The sequence below is a fragment of the Ascochyta rabiei genome, chromosome 1, assembly GCF_004011695.2.
Source record: "Ascochyta rabiei chromosome 1, complete sequence".
In the NCBI taxonomy this organism is placed as follows: Eukaryota; Fungi; Ascomycota; class Dothideomycetes; order Pleosporales; family Didymellaceae; genus Ascochyta; species Ascochyta rabiei.
This window is the reverse complement of record NC_082405.1, coordinates 2391885-2416036: the sequence shown is the minus strand read 5'-3', so window position 1 is coordinate 2416036 and position 24152 is coordinate 2391885. Positions and strand designations below refer to the sequence as shown.

The following is a 24152-nucleotide window of genomic DNA, read 5'->3' as shown; positions in this document are numbered from 1 at the left end:
TGGCAGTGTTTGCTTCGAATCAGCGTAAGTGAGGAAGTATGCGCGGTTTCAGAAGGTAAAAACATCGAAACATGATGAGTCTGCTTCAGCTGTTTTTCTGTTGCACAAATCGTGTATGTTTGCCTCTCCTATCGCTCTACGATACCAGCTACCAACGTAGTTTACTACTTTTCTGACAGGACTTATCTATCTACGTCCGAGTGAGCCTTAACACCAACAATCACATACACCAAGCATACCGAAGATGAGTAGACTTAGCCTTATCACGACTAGCTTCTGTGTTGGTGGTAGTTAACAACTCTGTTGGTCAAGAGTCGACGCCTCTTCCTTTTGTATCGGTTTCGGGCATATTCTTTCAACTCACTTCTTTCATATTGAATACTACGAACCCACAAGATGTGAGCAAGGGTCAGGAGTCCAAAGCTGTTATCAATTTTTGTCAACACTCAACAGTATTCACGTTGGACTGCTGCAGCATGTCATTCATATGATTGGCCAGGGTCTCACTGGCATCGCCGTAAGCGTACTAGCGTCGAACATCTTCCAGAACTTCCGAGAGCAGGGGCGTGTTCACGCCCACAACCCCATCCCTTATGTCATCGTTTCCATCAGTCCTTCTGTGTTGTTGTTATTAGCCTAATGTCTTGAATACGCATTGTTCATTTGGTGTGTCTGTTTGAGGACAACAGTGTGTGCATTGCGACACGCCACGCGGCGTTTCAATGATCGCTCTGAGCAATGTCGTCCAATAACAACCTCTACGACCCGGACCAAGATGCTGTAAATACGCGCTGGATACAACCTTGGAGTGAAGCATTTCGGGTATGTGACAGTCATCTGGCCTGGCTATGTGCAAGGACACATTGTTGACGTGATACAGGCGCAACGTGATGTCGGGCTCCGCATCCCCATTGACTTCCATACCTTGGCGGCAGTCTCTTTGACGCAAGCTTGCTTTGTTGACAACCAGTTTGAGCACAACGCATTTCAGAAGTGCTTCTCCAATCTCCTTGGAGTCGGATTCCCTAGATTCGAGGTGGACGTCTACTGGGATGCATTACGATCAGTATGGAGTCTGTGTCCGGTTGAGCTTCCGCTTAATGATACCGAAGTTCAAAGCGATGCACCTGTAATCTCTGGTCCGACTATCTCCGTCTCTACAGGGACTGCGAATGCTAGAGTACCAGAGACTACTGCGACGATGCCAGCGCCACTGAAAGTTCGTCAGGGTGGTTCGGCATCGAGTCAATCTGAGTTATCATCTGTCACAGTGGAAAACCCGTTACCCTCAAGCTCGCCTGGTCCAACAAGTCCCTCCGCACAGCCGACTATAATCAGCTTTCCGACTGTGAAGGGTCCCCCAATCTTGCAGATTGGACGCTACAACTGCACCTCACAAATGACTTTAGGTCTTTTGACTGGATTGCTGGAAGACTTTCTCGACAAGACATCCACAACGACCGGCGCCTTTGTCACGTTCCTCAATCTCAACATCCATGCTGCAGCAACTCTCTCAAACCCGAATGGCCCGGCACCGCAGCTCACTGAAGATCAAGTACCAAAATCCGGCGATCTTTTGAGTGACATCGTGAACGGTAACCTCTCGAGCGTCCTGTATTCTCCAAAAACCCTAGCAGAGCAGCGTGCGAATCTGAACAGTAGCTGGTATGACGTGGAGTGGGAAAACCTTCCTGCACAGGGCTACTACGAATCTTCTCAGAACTCAGCAGGCAACATCTTCACCCAAAGTGGTTGGCCGACTGAGGTGTTGATGGAGTTTCAGGACCTGAAGCGCCTCATCACGAGTTATGGCACAGTCGATGACCAGATGACGGCGTACGATATCAGCGGCGATTTGGAAGACATATTTCCTCCCGGTACCATTACCAATCAGCGACCGGTCTTGTTCGATACTACTGGACAAATTAGTTCTGGATGCTACTTCCCGTCTGTCGAAAACACGATTACTTTACAGACAAACTCGTCGTTCGCTCGTGCGTTGCCACCAACAGTGAACATCGATACCAACCCCGACCTCATGAGTCCAATCTCATCTGTGTCTAACTTGACCCGTTGCGGTATTATTCCTTTCTTAAACCAGTCACTCGCAAGCACCACAGCAGACAAAAATCCCTTGCCTTATGCCGCGTATGTGCATTCAACCCTCTGGTCATGGGCACCAGGCCAACCCTTAAACGTGACGAGAAGTAGTTCCACCGCCAATCGCTGTGCAGTCATGAGCACCTCTTCCTATCCTGGCCGATGGGAGGTGACGGACTGTCGTAGTCGATATCGCGGAGCTTGTCAGAACCCACAACAACCATACTATTGGGAAATCTCGTCTGATAATTCCGATTTCAATAGCGCCACTGCGCTATGTCGCTCGCCGTTACAATTCGCTGTTCCGCACACTGCGCTCGAAAATGCACATCTTTTCGCTGCCTTGCAGAACTCCAGCAAGCCCAACGAGCCAATCTACATCAATCTCAATCAGCTTAATACTCCAGACTGTTGGGTCATCGGCATCAATGGCACATGTCCATATCTTCAATCCACAGACACAAATCGTACGCGCATAGTGGTTATACCTACGGTAGCCGCTGTCATCATCTTTGTTCTAGCGGTATTCACCTTTTTTGTCAAGTGTGCATCGAATAGAAGGGAAGACAGAAGGGGTAGAAGTAGAAAGATGGTTGGCGGATGGGATTATGAAGGCGTGCCCAGTTGATTGAATAAAGTGAGTTGTTTCCTATTATGATCTCGAATATTGCCACTGTTCATGTTTTGTAGTGAGTGCCCCATTGTTATCTCCGACAGTATCTACTAGACATCATACGGCAAGAAGAACTCTCCCTCGCAGTTGATGTCCTGCTCAAAAGCTACATTGGCCATATCTTCAGACTCGTCGATTGGCTCATCCGACATTTGGTGAACGAAATGGACCACGTGCTCCTTCACTTCATCAGTTGCGATGATACCAATCTCTTCGAGTACCGATTCAGCCCATACATCAACATCCCAGCCTCCGTCCAAAACCACATGGCCGTGCAGTCTGGCAAGGATAAAGTCGTATAGTTCTGCAAAGAATTGCGCTTTATCAGCCTGAAGCTGTTGCTTTTTGACGCGCAGCGTTTCTCGATTTTCTAGTACTTGTGCTTCAGTCAACGGTGCCTGAAAGCTAATTCTAGCAGAAGAGTTACCCATAATCCGCTTCGTCCCAAGTACTTCTTCGCCTCGTCGCCTGATATCTTCCATGGCCACCAGATATTGCTCCATGTACCATAGTCGGCGGTCATCCTCTTCCTCTTCGTATAGCGCGTGCGCAATCAAATTCAAATATGGCACGGATCGCGGCCACGTCTCTTTTGGATAGCAAGTCGACAGAACTGCAAAGACTTTGCGCTCCTTTCCTGCCGTTAGAGCTTCCCAGTCAGCTGGCGTAACAGGGTGGTTGGTCCTGAATTTATGGAATAGGGCGCGCAGCTGGTTCGCCAACTCTCGACACTCTTTCCACCAAACAGTGCATTTCTCTATGAACATCTTGTCATCTTCTTCTTGTGCCTTCTTCTCTTCTATACGGCGGTTGTACTCATTTGCCCAAATGTTGTGTTTGACGGTGCACCGATCTCGCCAGGTTTGCGCGATGCGCTCCAAACGCAGCTCACACAACATGGCGGTCAGACCTACGCTATTGGTATCTGTGGGGTGTTCGTTGCGGCAGACCATGTTGGAAATTTTTCTTCGACAAGCAAATATGTCTTGCAAAGCGGTTGACAGACACTGTTCTGCAGATGGGTCAAAAGAAGCTACCGAAAGAAAAAGAATATCTATTAAGTGTTCTGGCATCAGGTCAGTGTGTCTGCACAGTGGATCGGGACATTCTAGCCTCTCCGGCTCACCACACGTGACGTGCGGTGAAAGCCTTTGGAGGATTAAGTAAGTTCGCTGCAAGGGAAGCTGCAACAATGCTATTACATTCTATGGCCTGCACGTAGGCACAACGCAATGTCACAGAAAGAGAAAATATTATAAGAATTTGCCATCACAAGCTCTAAGAGCGTTAAGAGGCAGGCACCCAGTCGAGTCTGACCTGAGCCGTTTTCAACAAGCCTAGTGTTGCAGGAACAACGCCATTGAGTGGATGATTACAACAGTGGAATTGCGTACGCAGCCGTTCACCCATCCGCGACTCACACCTGTTCATTCATCTGCAATCATCAAAGTCGATCCGCTGGAACAGTTCCGGACTGGACGGTCTGTGTCTTGCTAACCACAGTGTATGAAGGCCACGATCATGAGACTGCTGGCGTGACACAATCAATGTTCAACAGCGAGCCTCGACCTTAGACAAGGCTCCAAGCCTCATCTTTGCAACTTTATTCCTAATACAGTCTGGTACTTCCATCTCAGTGTGCCCAAGTGATGCAGGTTCTGTGTGCATACCGTAGTGCCATGAGATAAGTCGCAATCGGCCCGCTTTAGAAGGGCCGAAATCACACACCGCTATCTCGCGGTATTCGATTCTATATCATGAAACGTTATTTAGATGTGATCTTCGAACAGAGACACGATAGTTCTGAAAACAGTCGATAGAACATTTCAAAGATACAAGCAAAACCTAGTCAATGAGTGAGTTTGGGTCCCGTTACACAAAGACTCCTCACACCACAGCGCTGCAGGTGCACGACTCGTTTGGTCCTACGATTCCCACAACGTCGCTTATCGCTATACCAGATACAGCATAGACTATTTTTGTTAAGACGTTATAATTCTTCGGCAAAACTTTCGAGCCAATCAAACGCCGAAGAAATGCTTGATAGAGCCGGTTGCGGTATAATTGGCCTCATCATTGGTTATGGATGTGGACCAAAGTTCATTTCAAAAACAAGGAAAGTTTAGTTTATGATCGACGTAAGCTTGTATCCCGACTCCCAAGATACCTCGATTTACAGCAACATTAACGGGACCCTCACGCTCATCATATCTGTTCCGAGCCAGCTTTACGGTAGCATCTGCGTTTGCAACTTCATCTCTCGACACCATTCGACCACAGTCAAAATGTCGGGCATAATATGTGCTTGGGCGGCGAACATGTCGCAATCCTCGACGCAGTGGTACGAAGACGAGTATATACCCTCCACGACTTCAAAGCTTGCACAGCACGCACTGCATTGTGAGCTTGTAGGGACGGGCCTTGGTGCTGAAGTTGACGGTATCGGTACCCAAGAAGCTCCCTGGAAATGGCTCACTCTGTACGAGGTGGATGATGCGAATAAGGCAACCGCCGCAACGTATGACGAGAGCAATCGTCCCGCAATGGCTGGTGGGCTAGAGCACGCAAGACTCGATGTCAGGACGTACGAGGAATTGAAGAGGTGGCAAGCTGATGATTGGGAAGGCGGTATGCATATGTGTAGCCTCACGGAGGCCAAATATTAACAGATAACCAGAATATGCAGATATAGCAAGTGTAGCTGTGATGGAGTGGCAAGTTGAGGAGGGCAGAGAGAAGGAAGTCCTCGATTTCTACAAGGCTGAGGCTGCGCCGACAATTGCAAGCTCGCCTGAAGTTCTGCGATTTCGTATGTTCAAGATTCAGAACGCGACAGTGTTTAAAGCTGGCTTATACGAGACGCTGGGAAAGGAAACCACACACACTTATCTTACAGTCGCAGAGCTAGAGCGCGAGGAGTGGCCGTGGGATGTGGTTGTAGTCTTGGGTGAAAACCCGAAGTGGAGAGAATATTTCGACAGCCAAAAGGCCGTGGTGAGTTCACCACCATCTACTCTTTTGTATCCAAAACTGACGAAGTGCAGAAGTGGCAAAGTAGCCACTATCTCGTGAAGAGAAGCTACCCCGATCCCGATGAAGATGGCAAGGATATCTAGCAATTTCATCTTGATCAATTGGAGGTGTATTCCCGCTATATTCGAGCTCACCATCGTGCTGCTAGTGCTTCGAGAATGGCGTATGAATCCACGATTAGATTAATCTTGCAATTCTCATCTTACCAAGTCCATTGTATTCCTAACATGGTTCTCTCGCCTCATCAGCTTGCGGTTGCCTTTACACAGCCTTGCTTTGGGGACTCAGTTGACGAGCTAGCATAGCGACTTCATTCTCGTTTGCTTGCGACGTTTGGTACTTACTTTCGCTATATTCATCCCAAGAAGAATCAATTTCGTACTGAGCACCTGCATTACAAACGCTTACCCAGAGACTTAAGTAAGCTGAGCTAACACGATGAATAAGTGTGGATATTACCTGCGTCATCGGCGTCAACCGATTTTTGTAGATGTTTTGATGACGAGGAATCGGAGATCGTGCGCAGCCCATCAATCATGTACTCGCCGCTGTCGCATTTTCCACGAAGTTCGCACGACGATAGATCTTTGGACCGAGAAGCAGTCATAAATGAACATGGAATTGGCAATGGACGATCAGACCTGACCTTGGGCTCAGATTCACACCGAGAATGACAAACGACTTGTTGGTGGGAGCATCTCTGATAATAATAAAACGTTACCCACACCGTACCTTTTGACAGCAAACAACTCGTGGAGCAGCTCGGACGACCTGTGCAAGTTTCCGGTAAGACTTTTGACTGGGAACCAAGTTAGTAGGAATCGTTGCACAAAAGAAGCGTAAGCACAGCGAAATCAAACCTGAAGAGGACGGTACGAGTCCAAGCTCGACTCGTCAAAATCTCGACGTGGAGGCTGAAACATGCAAAGCTGCGAACGAGAATGCTAGCGAAGAGAACTAAGGCCGAGGTGGAAAATCAAGATGGAGTTGGTGAGGGAGTGGAGCAAATTGCAGAGCACGGCCAGAGCCGTGAAGGCACGGAAGGAAAACAAAATAAAGATCCTGTTTTAACAAGATTACTCTCTCAGTGGTAAGTCGCTACTGTGTTCGGGGATGATGATTGGGAATGTAACGAAAACATCTTGCAACGTCCGGCTCGTACACATCCTTCATAAAGATCTCCAAACAGCATTTGTAGCACGGTCTTGCAGTGTATAGGACACATTTCAGTAATTATTTCGTCTTTCGCCTTCTCCTCTTAGCGTATTGTTGATCCACTAGCTCACCTCAGAGCTTCGCCTTCAGTCCAAAGCTCTTCTCCACAGCCTTCTTCCCTGCCGTGCTCACATCCTCGTCCTGTGCCGGTGTACCTGTGCTACATCCAATTGCGCCCACTACGACTCCGTCCAACACAATGGGCAGGCCGCCACCAATGGTATTGAATCGGCCCCCATTTGTATGGTTGATGCCGTATGCCGGACCGCCAGGCCAAACATTCTCCTTGTAGACTGACGTAGGGGCCTTGTGACCTGCGGCGGTGAAAGCCTTATCGATTGCGATGTTTATCGATGTAAATTTCGCACCTTCCATACGGGCGAAGTTAAGGAGATGGGTAGCGTGGTCGACGATGGCGATGTTCATGGGTACGTTGATCTCTTTGGCGCGTTGTTCGGCGGCGGCCAGCGCGATGCGCGCGCCCTCGAGAGTGAGCGTGGGCACAGTCTTAGTAGTCATTTGAGATGAGGTATTGGGGTTGTTCTGGCGTTGCGTGAGTATATCAAACCTCCTACATGATTGCTAGACGTATCGGCAGATACTGCAGGATGCGGAGAAAGGCCTCAGTCGACAGGGATGACGTACTTTCAGCGCGTCGGTGCACCAACCGCCGATATCGACGCGCTACGGGCAGCTACCCTTCTCTGTCCCATCGCGTGTCTTTTACATTATGTAGGGCTCACGGAGACATGAACATAACCGGCCCAGCAAACTTTGAGTAAAACACAAAAGTTCCATAGAGTGGACTAAAGGTGGCCTGAAAAGGGCAGCTTTGGCTTGCACACACAAGCAAGAGCGCGGCAATTAGTGGACCGATGTCAACCATTTGTCAAGATAGAGACGGAGCGCAGTTGAACAGAAGACTTTGACCTACAGACCTCAGACTATCAGGAGATGAAGAGCAGCTCGAATCCAAGTGCCCGACCTTCCCGCCTCGATCGGTCCACCTTTGTCCATATGGCACCTTCTTACAATCGGCCATATCATCGTGACGTCTCCGGCCCTAGAAGTCTGTTATGAACATAGCATGTCTACTTCTCTCCCTCGTCCCAGATCGTTTGCCGTTCCTAATCTCACAAAGGATCCCAGAGGCGAGTTTTTCTACTCTTCCAAACAATCTCTTCCGGTACCAGTCTGCCACCTATCGCATCTTCTCAATTGATTTTGTCGTTGGAGTACTGACATTGTTTCTCAACACGAATGATTCTGGCAATCCCATAGAGATATCCTCGATCGACTATCTCGCCCTCAGTGGCGGTCGGTGTGGATTCCATTGCCGCGCAACTGACGTTACTATTAGTGTCTTTCAACACAACCCTTTTCAGTGCAATGATGGCCGCTGGAAATTTATTCGGAGGATTCTTTGCCATCTGCGTCACTGAGATGCTGTAGGCTGGAAGCTTACTGAGCATAAGCTCAGTGTTGCCTTCGGCCTTCGCGTGCTCAACAGCCATTCTGCGGTGGCGTCTATCAGTGCCCGTCGGCAGTTGCACAACGCCTTTGGCGAGACTCACCAGGTTCCAGTCGTGGTGAGCGCAGTCGTCGGTCTTTCTATTGCCGATCTTGACCTCCCACGAGTCCGTACCAAAACTTGAACTTGGTTTGTAGTCTCTCCCCTTGTTTGTGTGGTTTTTCTTTTGATGTTAAATCCGCTGGCGAGAAGCGTTTCCCCGGATTTTGTTCTTGTATCCGCGGTAGTACACCTGTGCCAAATCAGGATCTAGGTCTTTTCATAATTCAAGAGAGTCATCGTCTTACTATGAGTCGTGCGATAAGAGCAGAATCATAATTGGCACCTAAGAGGCGCTCCATGAAGCCGTGCCAGGTGTGGTGAAGGGGGAAGAACTGTGCCGAGTCAGTACATGTCCATTACGAGTATCAATATGCAGCAGCGTTTTGCTTGAAACCCAGTGTACGATTTAATCAACAAACAATCCACAATGACTTTGGAACGATGCTCCGTTATGTAGGCGGAAGGCGTGGTGTACATGCCAGTTGTATACCGTGAGTTCACCGTCGTCGAAAGAACCCACCACGAGATAATTTTCTTTTTGACGTTCACACGAGTATCTCACCACCTCATCAGATGTTTGTGAGCAATGATGTGTACGGTTGTTGAGGCACGATATACGAAATTGCATCTGCAGCAAGCACATTCAATGGTATAACTCTGTGGTGATAACTTTCGGTTGGGTTGAGATGGTTGATAGTATAGCGTTCGAAATACTTGAATGAAGCATTTTTGCGTTGCAGCAAAGATGTTAATGCTGCATGCAGGCTTTCAGGCTTTCCTACGAGAAGCCCGGAGCAAACAATCTCATATGACTGCAGACTATCGGCGACGTAGTTTTACAACATTTTGCTCTTACCAAAGACATATATAGATGAATGACCTCTTGTCCGCTGCGTCAGTTAGTACACATCTCCGTGATGGAGCAGTAGGCGCCAGGAAGCATTACTGAGGTTCGTGGCATACGATCGACATGATAGTGAAAAATTGTTGCTGCTCGTTGAGAAAGCCGGACTACAGCTAAAGTTCGAGTGCTATGCAGGTTACTCTGGGGGTCTCGTCGAGATACCACTTGTATTGTTGTCTCATCTGTGTTCTTGTCAGTGGATCCCATAGTCGTAGAGTCTCATCTCCCAACAGTCTCACCAATTGAAAAAAAAATGTTTACTAGCTTTGCATAAGCCTAGAGATATACTGTAAGAGACATCAGCCCTTGAACTTTTAGTATGACGGCATTGCGCTCAGCGGAAGAAGGGTTGCAATAGTCAACGATGTGAACTAGATTTGTGTGTCATCAGGACGATGACGCTTGGGACACTTGGAAGATCTCGTGAGAAGACGATTCGCAACGCGTATCTACGTGTGGCGCTGGCTTTGGATAGGTAATGGGCGTTGCCACAGGCAACATTCATCAACACGTGAACCAGACTATGTTCTATGGAGTTGAACACAATTCTTTTCTATGAGAATGTCTGTCATTTGGACCAAATAACAGAGCATACGAGAAGATCACAAAGAGCGAGTCCTGCAAGCCCTGCATTGAAATCAATCTAACAGCCATTCTGCCCTTCATCTCCCACGCCTTCCTCAAAGCGACCAAAAAAGCCCACATACACTCCCTCACCCTCCTCAGCCCATCCGCACCCAACCTTCAACCATCACACAGCTTCACCACTGCCCTTAGTCCCACACGCCTGCCGTTCAGCCAGATATCGCAGATCAGCAGCCCACCGCAAAACCGGCAATCCAAGATGATCCCTCGTAGCCAAGTACGCATTCTGATCCTCTACCGATCGAGCAAGCATCAAGTCAGGATTACAGTCGAAGAAGAGAACCCAATTGGGGTCCATAGCTCGGAAGCCATCCGGCAACGACTCTTCCAGCCATATCTTCGCGGCGTCGAGGTTAATGCCTAGCGCGTACTGGAGAGGGACACTTGCCGATCTGGTGGTGAGTTTCTCGGGGATGATGGTTCTGGGCATGTTTGTATCTGGGTCTCCATCCCGCATGTAGGGGCTGAGACGATAGTCGTCTGTCAGCACGATACTGACGGTCCCATCTTCATTGGAGTGAGCGGGTATTCTTCTATTTCTACTCTGTTTGCAAAAGCATACCCGTAACGATCGGCGACATTCTCGGAGCGAGAACACGGACCATGCGCGGGGCGGAGTCGCTGGACATGGATTCTAGGACGGAATCTTGAGAGACTTCGACGGTTGAAGAGGTTGGACGATTGGTCGTCTTGCTGAAGACGAATCTGTAAAAGCGACGCCCACACCGAAATCGAGCACTGCGCTCGAACCGACAGACCTGCAGTGAAAGACTCTCCTTCGATCCCAAAAGCTCAATTCCTACTTCACCGCAGTAGACAGGGGGAGGCTTCTTTACCTACCAACACGACAATCATGTCGATGTCACACTAACTGACTCGCAGTGAAAGAGCCTTGTTATAGCACAGAGGCTCAATTTCTACTTCACCTCGGTAAGCCGTGGCTTTGACCTGACATCTTCACCCGCGTTATCGAAACCCCATCTATAGACCAACAGGGGCAGTCGGAAAACAGAGACTTGACACGATTTGTAGCACTTGCATCCGAACACTTCCAATTCGTGTTGTATGTTCCGGTTCTCAAGACGCGGAAATCCCACAATTTCAATACCTCGCAAGAATGAGTTGATGCTGAATGAAAGGGCAAGTGGGGGCATTCAAGCACATGGTATCCAACAGCACGTGTGAGGTAGACGGGTTTGGCTAAGGCATGATAAGTCGAAGGGGTATTTGATCGCAAGTTCGTGCTGGCGTTGATGGGAGTTAATGGGCGTGGTGTCGTCTTTTCTTTGGCAAGCTCGGATTTGTGTTTCCCAGGAGCGCGAAGTGATAAGGATCAGTGTCGGTCAGAGTCAAACGACAAGCGGCAGTGGGTTGAAACAGTGTAGGGTCCGGACAACAGTACCATGCATGTATCGTTTGCAATCCAGACCGCGTCAACTTTTTGGTATCATCTCTCTAAGCACTCGCCTTCAGCTCCTCCATCCTCTCCACCAACTTTTCCCACCCCTTACTGTCCTCCCACATCTCCTTGCCCTTGCCCATCACACTCCTAATAGCGCTCCTCGCCTTGAACTTCCAGTCCTTTGCGACCAGCTCTCCGCTGCCCGCCGCAAGCCCTTCGGTCCTCTCGCGCGGACCAAGCGTCTCGTATGCATCGACAAGATCCACCGTCTGTTGCGCGACGGCATCCCAGACCTTTTCGTCCTGGTCCTCCCACTTCGGCTGACTAGTGACCGCGCGCCAGGCTTTCTCGTGGCACTCAAGCGCGGACGTGGGCCTGCCCGAGTGCATATAAAGGGTTGCGAGGACGGCCCAGAGCTTGGGCGAGAAGGTGATGAGGGGTTTGATTTGCTTCTCGACTAGCTCGTTTACCAGCCTTGGCAGCCCTGGTGCGCTGAGGTCGAGAACTGCGTCGGACTTCGTTTGGACGAGGTGCTTGATCAGCACGTCCAGAATCTCGGGATCAACGCACTTCTCGCCATCGGTTTCACCGCGCAGCTCGCAGATCCGACGCTGCGCCGTAACGATATCTGGGTAGCTTGGAGGACTGGTGGAAGCGGCGACCGCAAGTACGTTGGACCAGATGCGGTAGTTGTCGTGCTTGATGGTTGCAGCGCGTTTGAAGGCTTTCAGCGCATCAGTCCTTGGGTGAGACGTGACTTTGCCTTCTACGGCCTCCTCCTCAGCAGTTTTTGCTTTGGGACGTAGGTGCAGTAGGGATGCAGCGAGATTAGACCATGCTTCAGCGTCTTGCTCATCAAGTTGAACACAGCGGCTGAAGGCTTCGATCGCGTTCTTGAATTGCTGCAACTCGAGGTATGCGCACCCGAGCGCAAACCAGGCAGGGTGATTCAGCGCATTACATTTAATGGCAAGTTGGTATGCTTCTGCAGCTTTCTCGTAGTTGCGCTGGGTGATGTAGCGTTGACCGAGGGAGCGCTGGGCGCGAGCATAGCGCTTGCCGGACACTTCCCATGCCTTTTCGTACATGGCAAGGTCGCTGTCAAGGTCTCCAAGAATGCAGTAGAAGCGCGGTGCTTCGGCGGGTGGTGGGTCGCGAGGTGCGCCTTCCCATGCCTCTGAGTCGGGATCTGCGGTTAGGTCGTCGCCGTTCGTAGCGTGGAAGAGTTGACGACGTATCATCCTTCGCGCCTTATCTTCCTTGTCCGTAGCTGCGTAGCAAAGCGCTGCTTCAGCCCACATCTCCAGACGTTCGTAGATGTCAAGCGCAGAGCGTAGACCACCAATATGCACCCAGCGAGCAGCAAGCTCAGCCTCGAGTTCCCAACGCGAGGGCGAGCAGAGCGCAAAGAAGTAGCGCAGACGATCTTCCACTGGCGCTGACTCCCCTTCTTTTGCACCGGGCAAGAAAGCAGTGACCTTTTCACCTGTCTCTGCATCAGATGTTGATTCGCCAGACGTCTCTGCAATGACTTGGTCCACCAGCGCCTGAAGTTGCAAGAGTCCACGTTCCATGGTCCTGGTCTTGTAGCCTTCGATACGGCTACGGACTAGCAGGGCATGAGTGTAAACCTGCCAGTTCGAACTACCACCCTCCAACACTCGTTCAGCGTAGGGCACTGTTTGTTCTCTTGTGATACCATCAGCTGGGTTTGTGTTCTTGATACTCTCTGCCAGCGAAAGCAAGATGACTGAGTCCAGCGGCTGCAGAAGAGGCTGATTTGCAGGTTCTAGCTCCGCAAGGCTGGGTGGAAGTTTAGTTTCATCTTTGATGTCCATTGATGCGACCTTCTCCGTGAATTGGATCGTCTCGTGGAGTGTGTCATCGTTGAGATCTAAAGCCATTGGCCCGGACGCTTCCGTAGCAGCTGCCTTTGATTTTGTTCCTGCACTTCGAGCCAGGACGAGCAACTGACTGGTATCCTTCTGCTGGAATTTTGTCCTCTTTCCCATCAAGCCAGTCAGAGCAAACTCAAACTTGCGCTCTGCAGTGGCCTCGTCTAGATCGGCTCTGGCTTGCTTGTCTAAGCCATGGTGAGTATGTACCGCTGCTCTCTCCAGAAGAAAGCTTGGGTGAAGATCCTGAACCCCTTGAGCGTTTGCGGATTCCTTCACGAGCTTCTCCACGGTCTTGAGGTCCTCGTAAATTATAGTCTGCAAGCTCGGCGCAGGTTCACTTAGAAGTCTCTGATATGTGAAAGCAACCCTCAAGCGCGCCCAGGCGGAGAGCTCAATGAATTTCTGGAAGACCGGGTTGATCAAGATAGTATCTGCAAGACACAGAAGCTCGATATTTGGAGTAAGCTTGTAGGCTGCAACACCATCAAGGGTCATAGAAGCAATCAGGTCCTGCTGAATTTTGCGCACAGCAGTGGCATCTCCGGACACACCCTTCGAGAACAGGATCTCAGCAGGCTTGTAGGAAAGTGGCGGTCCGGTAACTGTAGACTGCACAAAGGCGTACAGTGACGCGACGGCGACAGCCCACAGCAGGTGCACGCGATATGCCAGGGTTTCCTTGACCGGCGTCCCCTCTTCCTCAGTCCGGAACGGGAACAACAGGCCTAGTCGATGGAAGATATAGTCGCTCCATAGAGTGAAATCCTCCCTTTTCACGTCCTTGGTGGCATCATTGTCTTTGTGTCCTAGTAAGATTTGGACTTCCGGCAGCTGACTAAGAGTGAGAAGGTCGGCGGTTTCGGTGGCCTTCAGAACATCTTCGAGCACAGCAGCGAGCTCGTCGGGCAGGGTCTTGCGAAAGAACTGGAGCAGTACATCTCCCATTTTGGATTCTTATCGATTGTGTCCTGTTGTTGCGGGGTGTTCTCGAAATTTGTTCGAAGATGCCCAATGAGTAAACTCAGTGGAGAATGTTGCTAGCGCCGACGCTAGGCAATCATTTCGAATGTGCTAGCGACGAACCCTGAAAAACACAGCCCTTCAGGGCAGTATAACGTTGGATGCCGCCCTTCTGCAGGCCCTTCGGAAGATACTGTTCTCCCAGCCTGGTTCCATACTTGATCACAGGCACGTACTATCTATCACCCAATGAGTCGGAGATTTGTGGCAAACATTCTACTTGGTATTGAGGAAACGGATTTCATTGTGCAGGAGATCAAACACCCTTGATGATGGCAAGGGTTACTCTCCGATCAAGCAGATGGAAAGCTGCCTAGATATCTTGGAGACCAAATTCGACTCAGCCACAGCCAAAGCTCAGTCTGAGTCGCTACTAGACGAGCTGCTACCTCCCCGGCTGTGGCTCCTATGCTTGTGCTTCTTGTGACCATGGCCATGCGCGCTGCCAGCGTACAAACCGCCGATGCCAGCGGAAGACCCACCATGCGACGAGCTGTGGTGGGAGCCATGGCTGCTGTGCTTCTTGTGTTTCTTGTGCTTTTTCTTGTCTTCGACCCTGTCACGCTTGTTAGCAATGGATCCCGAGGTGATTTGATAGCGGGTTGACTGACTTGTCGCTCAGCACATTGGCGCCGACGGCTCCTGCGATCAGTCCGCCAATCGTGCCTAGCGCCCCGCCGCCCATCTTGTTGCCTAGGAAGGCGCCACCTGCACCTCCCATCAGTGTAGATCCGAGACCTCGCTCGCCGTCTGCAGGGCCACCCGGTGCGCCCGGTGCGCCAGGCTGAGCATACTGGCCGTGCTGCTGGTTGTAGCCTTGCGGTTGGTGTGGCTGGTCGCCGTAGCCGTGCTGCTGCTGTCCGTATTGCTGTTGGCCATAATGCTGGTTAGGGTCGTGGTACTGCTGGTGCTGCGCAGGTGGCGGGTAGGGGGAGTGGCCGCGGCTCGCGTCGTGGCCCTGATCGTGCTGGCCTTGCGGAGCGCCGTAGCCGTGCTGCTGAGGAGCCTGGCCGTACTGGTCCTGCGCTGGTGGTGGGTAGTGGCCCTGTCACGTTGTCAGCAGGAGGAGCGCGTGTCCATGTACATCGCATTTGCACTTACCTGTTGCTGGGGGTAAGGGCTATGGCTCTGACCATACTGCTCGTGCTGGGGCTGACCATACGCCGGCGCAGGAGGGTGCTGCTGTTGTTGGCTGTAGCCGCCGTAGCCTTGCTGCTGTTGTTGGTGTGCACCATCATAGCCATGACCCTGGCCACCGTAGTAGTCGTTGCTAGACATGGCGGTTGTGTTTGGTGATAGAGAGGAGAGAGAGGAGAGAGAGGATAGAGATGATAGGGAGTAGGTGTGGTAAGGTTGAAAGGGAGCTCAGCTGTTGCGAGCTGCGCTTATGTCTATGGTGGGGGAGCGGCGGCTGAGAGGAGCAGGTGGTTGGTGGGCGGCGTTTGCAGCATCACACGCGCCTTTAACTGCGACACGCCTGCGTCGGTCAGCGGAGGCGCGGCCATGCCCGGGAGAGCTGTCACGGGTGCCATTGCGGCTGAGCTGAGCGCAATCTGGTGGAGTGGGGTCGAGGCAAGTGCCACGGAGGGGACTGGAGAAGTGGCGGTGCAGCCGAGGAAGTGGTGCGATTGGCTGCAAGTGTTGGTTGCGAAATCCCTTCACCGCAGCAAAATCCCATATCACTACCACATGGTAAAGCGGTCGTGGGTGGACGAAGGCGGTGCTGTGCACTAGGTACGCGTCGTCTGCGGTTTGGCGCCAGCTATGTCATGGGGCTAAGGCGTTGGTGGCTGCCCACTGGTCACTGGATCGCCAGCACGTCTTTATGTACGACACACTCTGACAAGACGTATTGTGGCGGTGTCGTTCGTACGAACCCTTTACATGGAAGCATTCTTTAGCATACGTGGTCTTTCTTGAATGGAGTATGATGGGTCTCGATGAAGATCAGGGGCTGCGCTGCGCTGTCCATCCTAGTGTGCCGTGGAGGCTGGTATACGCCTTCTCTTCAGTCATCACGCCGTGAAGACATCAATCAGCCATCTCTCCTCACTGTATGATTACTGAATGAAAGCCGGTTGCTGTCTTCAGAATAGGTTGGACTTCAGGTTGGACCGGCAGGTTATCGACCCACGTGTTCTCGTGTTCTCGCGTATACCAAGCGCCGTTGTTAAGCACCTGCTTCCATGCTACACAGCACGGCAACGCTGCCCTAACAACTCAGATTTCATCAAAAAGAAGTGCTTTGATTTCGCGCGACATTTGTTTCTGTTTTGTATGTTGAGCAACTGCCAGTGGCGCTGGAGTAGCAATTTGAGATGATCCTTGCGCCGCGTTTTCACCGTATTGCCGGGTCCGCCGCGTCGCGCTTCTCGAAAGACTTCATTTCCACATCGAGCAAGCACATCTGCTGTCCCTCGGTTTCCAGAGGATTGACCACATCGAGTGTTGCGTTCTCAGGTCTGCTACCATCGCCGCAGCCCTACACCTTCCCTGCGTCTTCTTCGTCCCGGCCATCAATCCAAAGGCAGAAAGGCGGCCAGAGATTGCTCGACAGCAATGCAAGATGCATCAGCGTTGAAGCTCCACATGAACCAAAGGTAGGAAGCGAGCCCGGCATCAATATCAATGACAAGGATGCGTGGCCCCAATGGCGCGAAAAGGTGCAATCCCAGATAACCGCCGTGGACTTCTCTATCGACAGAATCGAGAAGTACGAGTTGGACAATTCGACCCTCGAAGACTTCCTCGCGAAACCTCGCGAAGATTGGGTTACTTGTAGATGGATTAATGGTGAGTAATCTTAGGATGGACTGTCTGGAACACGGAAGCTGACTTTACTGCTCGCAGTCAATGGACTTAGCTGGGACGTAGTTCGGTTGTTGGGCGAGAAGCAAAAGCTGCATGGTTTGGCCATCGAGGACCTCTTACACACAAGGAATCGCACTAAAGCAGACTGGTATCCAGAGCACGTTTTTGGTGCGTACATCATGCTTGACTTTCCGACTAACACATGTCCTGACGAACAAGCAGTTCTACTAACTTTACAGCGGCTGATTAGCAAGTCGGAAAACAGTGCAGACGGGAAAACACCGAGGACACCGCAACCTAGATACATCAGCACCAGCAGCCCGGCGTATCGAGAGAAGCACGTTCCGGATCAGTATCGCCAAGCCGTCAAGACGCTGCAAGCATACCGCACTAATGTCGACCCAGAGCGAACACGCTACATGGAAGAACACTCTACGCTTAACCCCAAAGGTCTCATGGTCTCTGTAGAGCAGGTATCTATGTTCCTTCAGAGCAACAACACTTTGGTGTCATTCTTCGAGCACTCTGCGGATGTGATTGAAGAGCCTATCTTGAAACGCTTGCAGTCTTCGGAGACCGTGCTTAGGCAGAGTGGCGATGCTAGTATGGTTATGCATGCGATCATCGACGGCATTGTCGATCTCGCAATCCCAATTGCCACCGCCTATGAGGACAGTATAGCAGAGCTGGAATTGGACGTGTTGACAGATCCAAGCATTGCGCACTCGAAAGCACTGTAAGATATTCCATGACTGACGAACTCGCCTATGCAATGAGGCTGCTGAACTGTATATAGGTACATACTGACTTCCGAGTTATCTCTCCTCCGCTCCCAGATCGCCCCGATTACAAGCCTCGTAAATGCTCTTCGTCAACACAACTCGAACGCCCTTCTGCAAACAACCGGAGCATCGCAAAATCCCTCTTCATCTCACATCGCCAACTCGCCACCCCCATATGCACCAAAAGATCACTCGACAGCCTCTATCACCATCACCACATTGGCACATACCTACTTCAGCGACGTTGAGGACCATTGCATCACAGTCACAGAATCACTGGAACGCATGCGCCGCTCCGCAGACCGCATGATTTCGCTCATATTCAACACAATGGGCGCGTATCAGAACGAAAGCATGAAGCAATTGACCTTTGTCACGATTCTGTTTCTACCCATGACATTCCTAGTGGGCTACTTCGGGATGAACTTCGAGCAGTTTCCGGCGCTGAAGAACAGCGAGGCGTACTTTTGGTGGCTTTGCATACCGGTCACTGGTACCATGATACTTATCCTGATGTAAGTTGCATGATCCTACCTCCGTATATGGGCTTAATTGTGTCGGCTAACACTTTATAGGCGTCAGCGCGTCTGGCGTGGACTGACGCGTTTCTGGCGACGAAGGGATGTTGCAAAGTCCCGCAGGGCCAGGCTTCTGAAGGAGCAGAGGTGGTGATACTAAGTAGTGCATAACATGGGCTTCCACTTTGATAGAGAACAAGCAAGCGGGTAAAGACGTCGATCGTGTACCTAACGCTGTTGTGTGGCGTTAAGACTTGTAACAGCACAGAACACTGGGATAATAACACCTATTATGACCTATCTGCTACACACGACCAAAGGACGCTGAAAACAACTAACACACGTAAGCGCACAACACGCTTAAAAAATCTTCTTCAATAATATCCGATTGTTCACGGCAAAGGTGAGTTTCATGGCAACGTCTTATACCTAAGAATACGCATCCCCCGGTTCTGTTTCATGCGTTATAAGGAATAAATCCAGGCATATAAAGAGGAAGAGATACACAATGCGATCTGTAGTCTCTTGAACCTTAAACATCAATAAAATTATCATCCGCGACCATAGTAATAATCGTTCTATCTTGCTCATTCCTGTAATTTTCTTCCCCTAGTATACTGCAGTATGACTCGCACGATGTGTTTACTCTCATTTGCAGCCGTTCGTGGTGCTAGAAACTAGGCAATATCCATTCCCAAAGCCAGTAGTTCGACGAGAGGAAAGGTGATACATGGCGGCGGCTCACCATTCACTGAATTCGGCCTTGAGTTCAAGCGAAACTATGACCTGCGATCATGTGAGACAACGGCTGTTGCTATAGTCCGTGACGAGCATATCACCGATGTCTCTGGTAATGGCAAGGCGAGTATTGATCTCACGGCCTATGATACACTTGAGATGGAGGCGAAGAAGGTAGACGCGCCTGTTGCTAGTCGCACTCCGTTGGATCCATTAGTCAGTCCATCTCGCGAATACGGGCGTCTAATGCTAATGATCTGAGCAGGCGGAAAACTGTCATACATGGTCATAAATGGATGTTAAATGACTGGTGAAGAAGGGGCTGATGGACGGATCAGCACTTGGCGTGCTAAAGGATGCCGAAGCTTGACGCTCAAGCAACTCCGGTATTCGGTTGTTACAAATCTTGGAAAATGTGATGATAGAAAGAATTAAGACTCTGCATCGTAATATCCAGAAAAAAAAAATTTTTTTTTTAGCGACTAATCGTTGGAGATACACAAGCGTTCTTTAAGCATTGCGAACTATCGAACTTGTTGTTAATCGACAAGGTGTAGCTGCTTGCATAGATGGACAATGACCCCCTGAACCAACCTCGATACAGGTCTCCACAAGAACATGGCCTGATGGGGTTAATTCATCCATCGCAACAGTAGTTGAAAAGACGTGAAACTGCCATTTGACAAAAACACTCCAATCGCTTGTAAGTTTGAATGAACAAATTTGATGGCCGTACGAGGCACAAAATGAATGTTTTCCAACGTTGGATCGTCGGGCGACGGTTGGACCGGTAAGCCTTTGGCTAGGAAGAGACCAACTATCGATGTTGGCGTTGCCGTACCACTGTACAGTTGCTACCAAGTTTGATGCACTTATAATGTTGGCGGTAGCTCTTTGGGTGCGAAATAGCGGGCCAACTGTAGGGCAGTCCCAGTAGGAGTTGAGGGTCGTGGATTTGGCATGTTGTGCCCGCTTGCTGAGTTGATGATTTCCGGTATCGACTTGGTTCGTGGTGTTATCAATGGTAAAGGTAGCCCGGAGATGATCAAGTTCCTCTTTTGAATATTCTCGACCGAATTCCAATGGGATTGGAACATAGGTTGCAGGTTCGCTAGAACCTACTGGTTCTGTGGGTAGTGCGTATATTCCTAAAGTAAGGAATCCGATGATAGAGTAGAGTAAACGCATTGTCTGGTTTTTATCGAGTTTTCTTTCTCTTTAAGGATGAATTGAGGGCTTTTTATCAAAAGACGTAACGACTGTGCAAAGAACAGAGATCTAACGTAAACGGGAAGGTCTGAGTGCAAAACGACGAGCTGGACGAGTATTAAATATACTGTGGTATCCGGCGAAAGTAGTGTAGGTGGGGACGTTAGACAGGGGTGCTCGGCTGTATTTTTTGGGTGAGTTAAATTAATTACTCAGTGATTTGTGTACCCACCACGGGCATTCATGACTGCCTGGCCATGGATGGGGGAAATAGTAATTACTATTTAGTAAAAATAAATAGCACAATAATACTTTAGAAATGGTAACGTTAATCATTATTTAGTAATTACTATTTCTTAGCAAAGTAGTAATTACTAAGTAATTACTTAGTGAAATAAGAAGAGTTATAAACTCTAATATAAGTTTTTATATTTCTATTTATATAGATAATTTTAGCATTATATGTAACGCACCAGTCACCTAAAGCCTTGTCTGATTCCTCTCCGACTCATTACCGACTCGGTGCCGTTACATCCATGTCCACCCCACACCCCAGGCCAGCACTCTAATTCTTCCTAACTCTTATAAGGTATAAAAGGCATAAGGTTAACAGGTATAGAGAGCTAGTTTTTAAGTATTCTTTTGTATAAGACCTATAGGAATAGAACAATTCTCTGTGTAAACTATCCTGGTGCTCCTATACACCTCGTAGCGGATACCCACATCCTTTAGAGACTTCTATCATCCTGCGTCGCTACATTATAGAAATTAAGCAGGTTAGAAATATAGTATATTAGCTTTAAAATCTAGATTTAAAAGGTTTTTATTTAGGAGTTCTGTTATAGGCTTAGACCATGGCTGAGCCTTAAGCGAGACGGGATGGCCATGTGCCCCACAGACATATTAGAAGGACACGCAACGTGTTACCTCCTTAAGAGATACAATACCATATCAACCCTTATTGCATCCCACCCTAAGGGCAGTCCATAACAAGTTACATTTAGCTTTAAAATTTCTAGTTTATCTAAAAAACTATTAAATAAAATACCTAAAGTATATCTAAAATATATTTATAGCATATATATTATTAATATAGATATAATAAGAAGACAAACTTATTTTAGGCTTAAATTTATAAAATTATAGTAACTAGTAAATTCAACTAAATTGATAAGTTTTCCTAGTAAGCTATAGCTTTGATCGTATATCTAATTACTATTAAGTCTAGAACTAAAGAGTAAAAGTAATAGAAAGTATAAGCTTTATATAATACTAGATATAAATTAGGTTAACGTACCCCACGGACGAGCCGGTCACCAGACGAGTCAGTCACTTTTGCCAAGCCCCCACCAAACTCTACCCCATTATAACCTAAAACAACCTAAATTAACACTGCAAACTGCAGTACAGTCTGTAATATTATTTAGAAACTACTTCTACCTCTTTCTTACACGTTCGCGCGTTATGTCCAGTCTCACTGCACCGTCTACAGCGCCTTTAGGAAGGCTCACCTACTTTAGCGCGCACCTGCTTCTTTGCCTTCTTACCATTACAACGCGCCCTAAACTCTTTTAGGGCTATTAATTGCTAGCCCTCTTTAACTACTAGAGTACCTTCTTTCTTAACCTGCTTTCTTTTGTGTAATTTTTGTTGTGTAGCTGCCTTATTAGCAGCTTAAAGCTCAGCAATCTCCTGTTGTGCTAACACTAGCTTGTGCGCAATTATAGCTGCCCCCTTTAAGACCTTCTTAAACGCTTTAACTATAGAGGTAGGCAAGCTATCTATATACCTCTAAATCCTCGTCTTCACAAGCGTTAATTGCGACCCTAGTTTAAGGGTGTTGCTTGGGGTTTGCGACTGCCAGAGCTTGTTATTAACGGGTAGTAGTGGTGATAGCGTGCGCAGCTTTACATTAAGGCTGCTTATAACCCGTTGTAGGTCAAACGGGACCAGTCCAGCGCCTCAGAACCCTCCCTAGATATTCCTAGAAGTAATTACAGCGTTGTAGGCGCATATAAAGCATAGTAGGAACTCTGTCTTTATAATATAGTTAATCTAGTTATATATAAGTATTTTAGCTTAGCGCCTATACGCCTTCTTTAAAGCAGCAAAACAAGCCACATTAAGAGGCTGTGTAAGGTGTGATGAGTAGAAAGGCAAGCAAAGAGTAATTATCTTACTATCCTTGCAGTACTGCTGGAATTTAAGAGAGTTGTGGCTCTTATAACTATTAATAATAAGCAAACAGTAGGTGCTAATAGTACGCTCCTTTGTATGCCTGTCAAAGTAGCTTATCTAGTCTAGACTAAGCTTGTTAGTAGTCCAGCCGTTATCAGAGACTTTAATAACCTAGTCTTAAGGCAGATCCTCTTCTTTGTACCAGGCAGAGAGGTAGTGGTAGGCCTTAAAGATAAGGAAGGCAGGAATGGCCTATCCTTTGGCATTAATGCCTACTATAGCCGTAGCCTACTCCCAGTTGCCTGGTTAGACAGCCTTTGGCCGACCTCGTCGTTCTGAAGCTGTAACAACTGCTCCTAGGGAGATCTGGCCTATTATGAAGCCTGTCTTGTTAAAGTTGTACGTGTCTTTATCCTAGATGCTATACTTAGCTTTAGTGTTAGCTACTAGGCTAAACTAGCTCTATAGAACCTTAGGATCCTTACAGAGGGCTCTCTTATAGTTATACTTGCGATTAAACTTGACTATAAGCTCTAGGTGCTGCTTAACAAACGTACTAGGCCAGTTTGCGCTAACAGGACCCAGATTACGCTCAGCGCGCAAAGAATTGGCCATAGTAGCCACATCTAAGAGCTGAGGGGAAAACCCTTACGCGTCTAGCTTAAGAACATGTTTAATAATCACCTTCTCCTTATTATTGTCTAGCTTCTATAAGTTAGCTATAGAATTAGCGCGTAAAGGTTGTCCTGCGTGTCAGTTGCTTAGTGTTGTTTAAGAGACTCTGTAGATAGCTGCAGCGCGTCGCTAAGAGAGTGTTGCGTCTTATTTAAGAGCCTGAAGCGCAAGCTGTATCTAAGCTTCTTTTAACACGTCTAAATGGTGTTGTTAAGAAGGCATTAGTATGTGAAGGGTAGTTTGGTAGGGGCTTGGCAAAAGTAACCGACTCGTCCGGTGACCGGCTCGTCCGTGGGGTACGTTAAAGCTTTAATAAAATAATTACTAATTATGTTAAGCTTTTTAAAGCATAGAATACTAAGAATTAAATAAACAAGAAGAAAGGGTACTACTGAGTTCTAGCTTTATAAAATAGAACTAATAGCCAACTACTAGTATGTTTAAGAAGAGAAAAAAAAATCAACTTAATATATTTAAACTAAATTATAAAACTTTAAATTATTAAACTTAAGAACTACTTTTTAGGTATACTACACTTAAATACTATACGCAATGCCTAGTTTACTCTATAAGCAGGTTAGAGTATTATAGAACCTTAAGTTAAATGCTATCTTAATCTAATACTTACTTAGGTAGTCTATAGATGTAGATAAGATTATCACAAAGTAAGTAAATATTAATTAAAGAAAAAAGAATTTTATACTAAGGAATTTTCATATACTTTATAACCATCTAAGCTTTCCTACATATAATTTCTAGTTATAAAGGTATGTATAGA

At 48.4% G+C, this 24152-nt stretch overlaps 9 protein-coding genes across 9 annotated transcripts, besides 14 other annotated features; 3 read left to right on the top strand and 6 right to left on the bottom strand.

Annotated features, from left to right (window-relative positions):
- Positions 1–738: 738 nt before the first annotated feature.
- EKO05_0000710 (Maintenance of telomere capping protein 6) lies at positions 739–2728 on the top strand (the record flags this gene model as incomplete). The annotated part of the gene is made up of 2 exons (XM_038936483.1): positions 739–822; positions 881–2728. 2 exons carry the CDS (start codon positions 739–741, stop codon positions 2726–2728), a joined length of 1932 nt encoding a protein of 643 aa, XP_038803253.1.
- Positions 2729–2823: 95 nt separating this feature from the next.
- EKO05_0000709 (uncharacterized protein) lies at positions 2824–3726 on the bottom strand (the record flags this gene model as incomplete). The annotated part of the gene is made up of 1 exon (XM_038944774.1): positions 2824–3726. The coding sequence occupies one exon, from the start codon at positions 3724–3726 to the stop codon at positions 2824–2826; it is 903 nt and encodes a 300-aa protein (XP_038803252.1).
- Positions 3727–5058: 1332 nt separating this feature from the next.
- EKO05_0000708 (uncharacterized protein) lies at positions 5059–5889 on the top strand (the record flags this gene model as incomplete). Its single annotated transcript, XM_038936639.1, has 3 exons — positions 5059–5401; positions 5451–5767; positions 5818–5889. 3 exons carry the CDS (start codon positions 5059–5061, stop codon positions 5887–5889), a joined length of 732 nt encoding a protein of 243 aa, XP_038803251.1.
- Positions 5890–7093: 1204 nt separating this feature from the next.
- Positions 7094–7540, bottom strand: EKO05_0000707 (uncharacterized protein; the record flags this gene model as incomplete). Its single annotated transcript, XM_038944773.1, has 1 exon — positions 7094–7540. The coding sequence occupies one exon, from the start codon at positions 7538–7540 to the stop codon at positions 7094–7096; it is 447 nt and encodes a 148-aa protein (XP_038803250.1).
- Positions 7541–10249: 2709 nt separating this feature from the next.
- Positions 10250–10772, bottom strand: EKO05_0000706 (uncharacterized protein; the record flags this gene model as incomplete). The annotated part of the gene is made up of 2 exons (XM_038936898.2): positions 10250–10650; positions 10706–10772. 2 exons carry the CDS (start codon positions 10770–10772, stop codon positions 10250–10252), a joined length of 468 nt encoding a protein of 155 aa, XP_038803249.2.
- An 826-nt stretch (positions 10773–11598) lies between these two features.
- EKO05_0000705 (uncharacterized protein) lies at positions 11599–14388 on the bottom strand (the record flags this gene model as incomplete). Its single annotated transcript, XM_038944772.1, has 1 exon — positions 11599–14388. The coding sequence occupies one exon, from the start codon at positions 14386–14388 to the stop codon at positions 11599–11601; it is 2790 nt and encodes a 929-aa protein (XP_038803248.1).
- A 432-nt stretch (positions 14389–14820) lies between these two features.
- Positions 14821–15741, bottom strand: EKO05_0000704 (uncharacterized protein; the record flags this gene model as incomplete). Its single annotated transcript, XM_038936889.1, has 3 exons — positions 14821–15019; positions 15075–15508; positions 15565–15741. 3 exons carry the CDS (start codon positions 15739–15741, stop codon positions 14821–14823), a joined length of 810 nt encoding a protein of 269 aa, XP_038803247.1.
- Positions 15742–15757: 16 nt separating this feature from the next.
- Positions 15758–15798: a tandem repeat.
- Positions 15799–16781: 983 nt separating this feature from the next.
- Positions 16782–18728, top strand: EKO05_0000703 (uncharacterized protein; the record flags this gene model as incomplete). The annotated part of the gene is made up of 5 exons (XM_059635480.1): positions 16782–17256; positions 17314–17442; positions 17497–18010; positions 18071–18571; positions 18632–18728. The coding sequence occupies 5 exons, from the start codon at positions 16782–16784 to the stop codon at positions 18726–18728; spliced, it is 1716 nt and encodes a 571-aa protein (XP_059491463.1).
- A 1094-nt stretch (positions 18729–19822) lies between these two features.
- Positions 19823–20500, bottom strand: EKO05_0000702 (uncharacterized protein; the record flags this gene model as incomplete). Its single annotated transcript, XM_059635479.1, has 1 exon — positions 19823–20500. One exon carries the CDS (start codon positions 20498–20500, stop codon positions 19823–19825), a length of 678 nt encoding a protein of 225 aa, XP_059491462.1.
- Positions 20501–20648: 148 nt separating this feature from the next.
- Positions 20649–20769: a dispersed repeat.
- A 452-nt stretch (positions 20770–21221) lies between these two features.
- Positions 21222–21285: a dispersed repeat.
- Positions 21286–21350: 65 nt separating this feature from the next.
- Positions 21351–21556: a mobile genetic element.
- A 29-nt stretch (positions 21557–21585) lies between these two features.
- Positions 21586–21813: a dispersed repeat.
- Positions 21747–21781: a tandem repeat.
- Positions 21789–21899: a dispersed repeat.
- Positions 21810–23685: a dispersed repeat.
- Positions 22604–22806: a mobile genetic element.
- Positions 22610–22806: a mobile genetic element.
- Positions 23676–23917: a dispersed repeat.
- Positions 23816–23824: an inverted repeat.
- Positions 23816–24152: part of a mobile genetic element that runs on past the window's edge.
- Positions 23831–23885: a tandem repeat.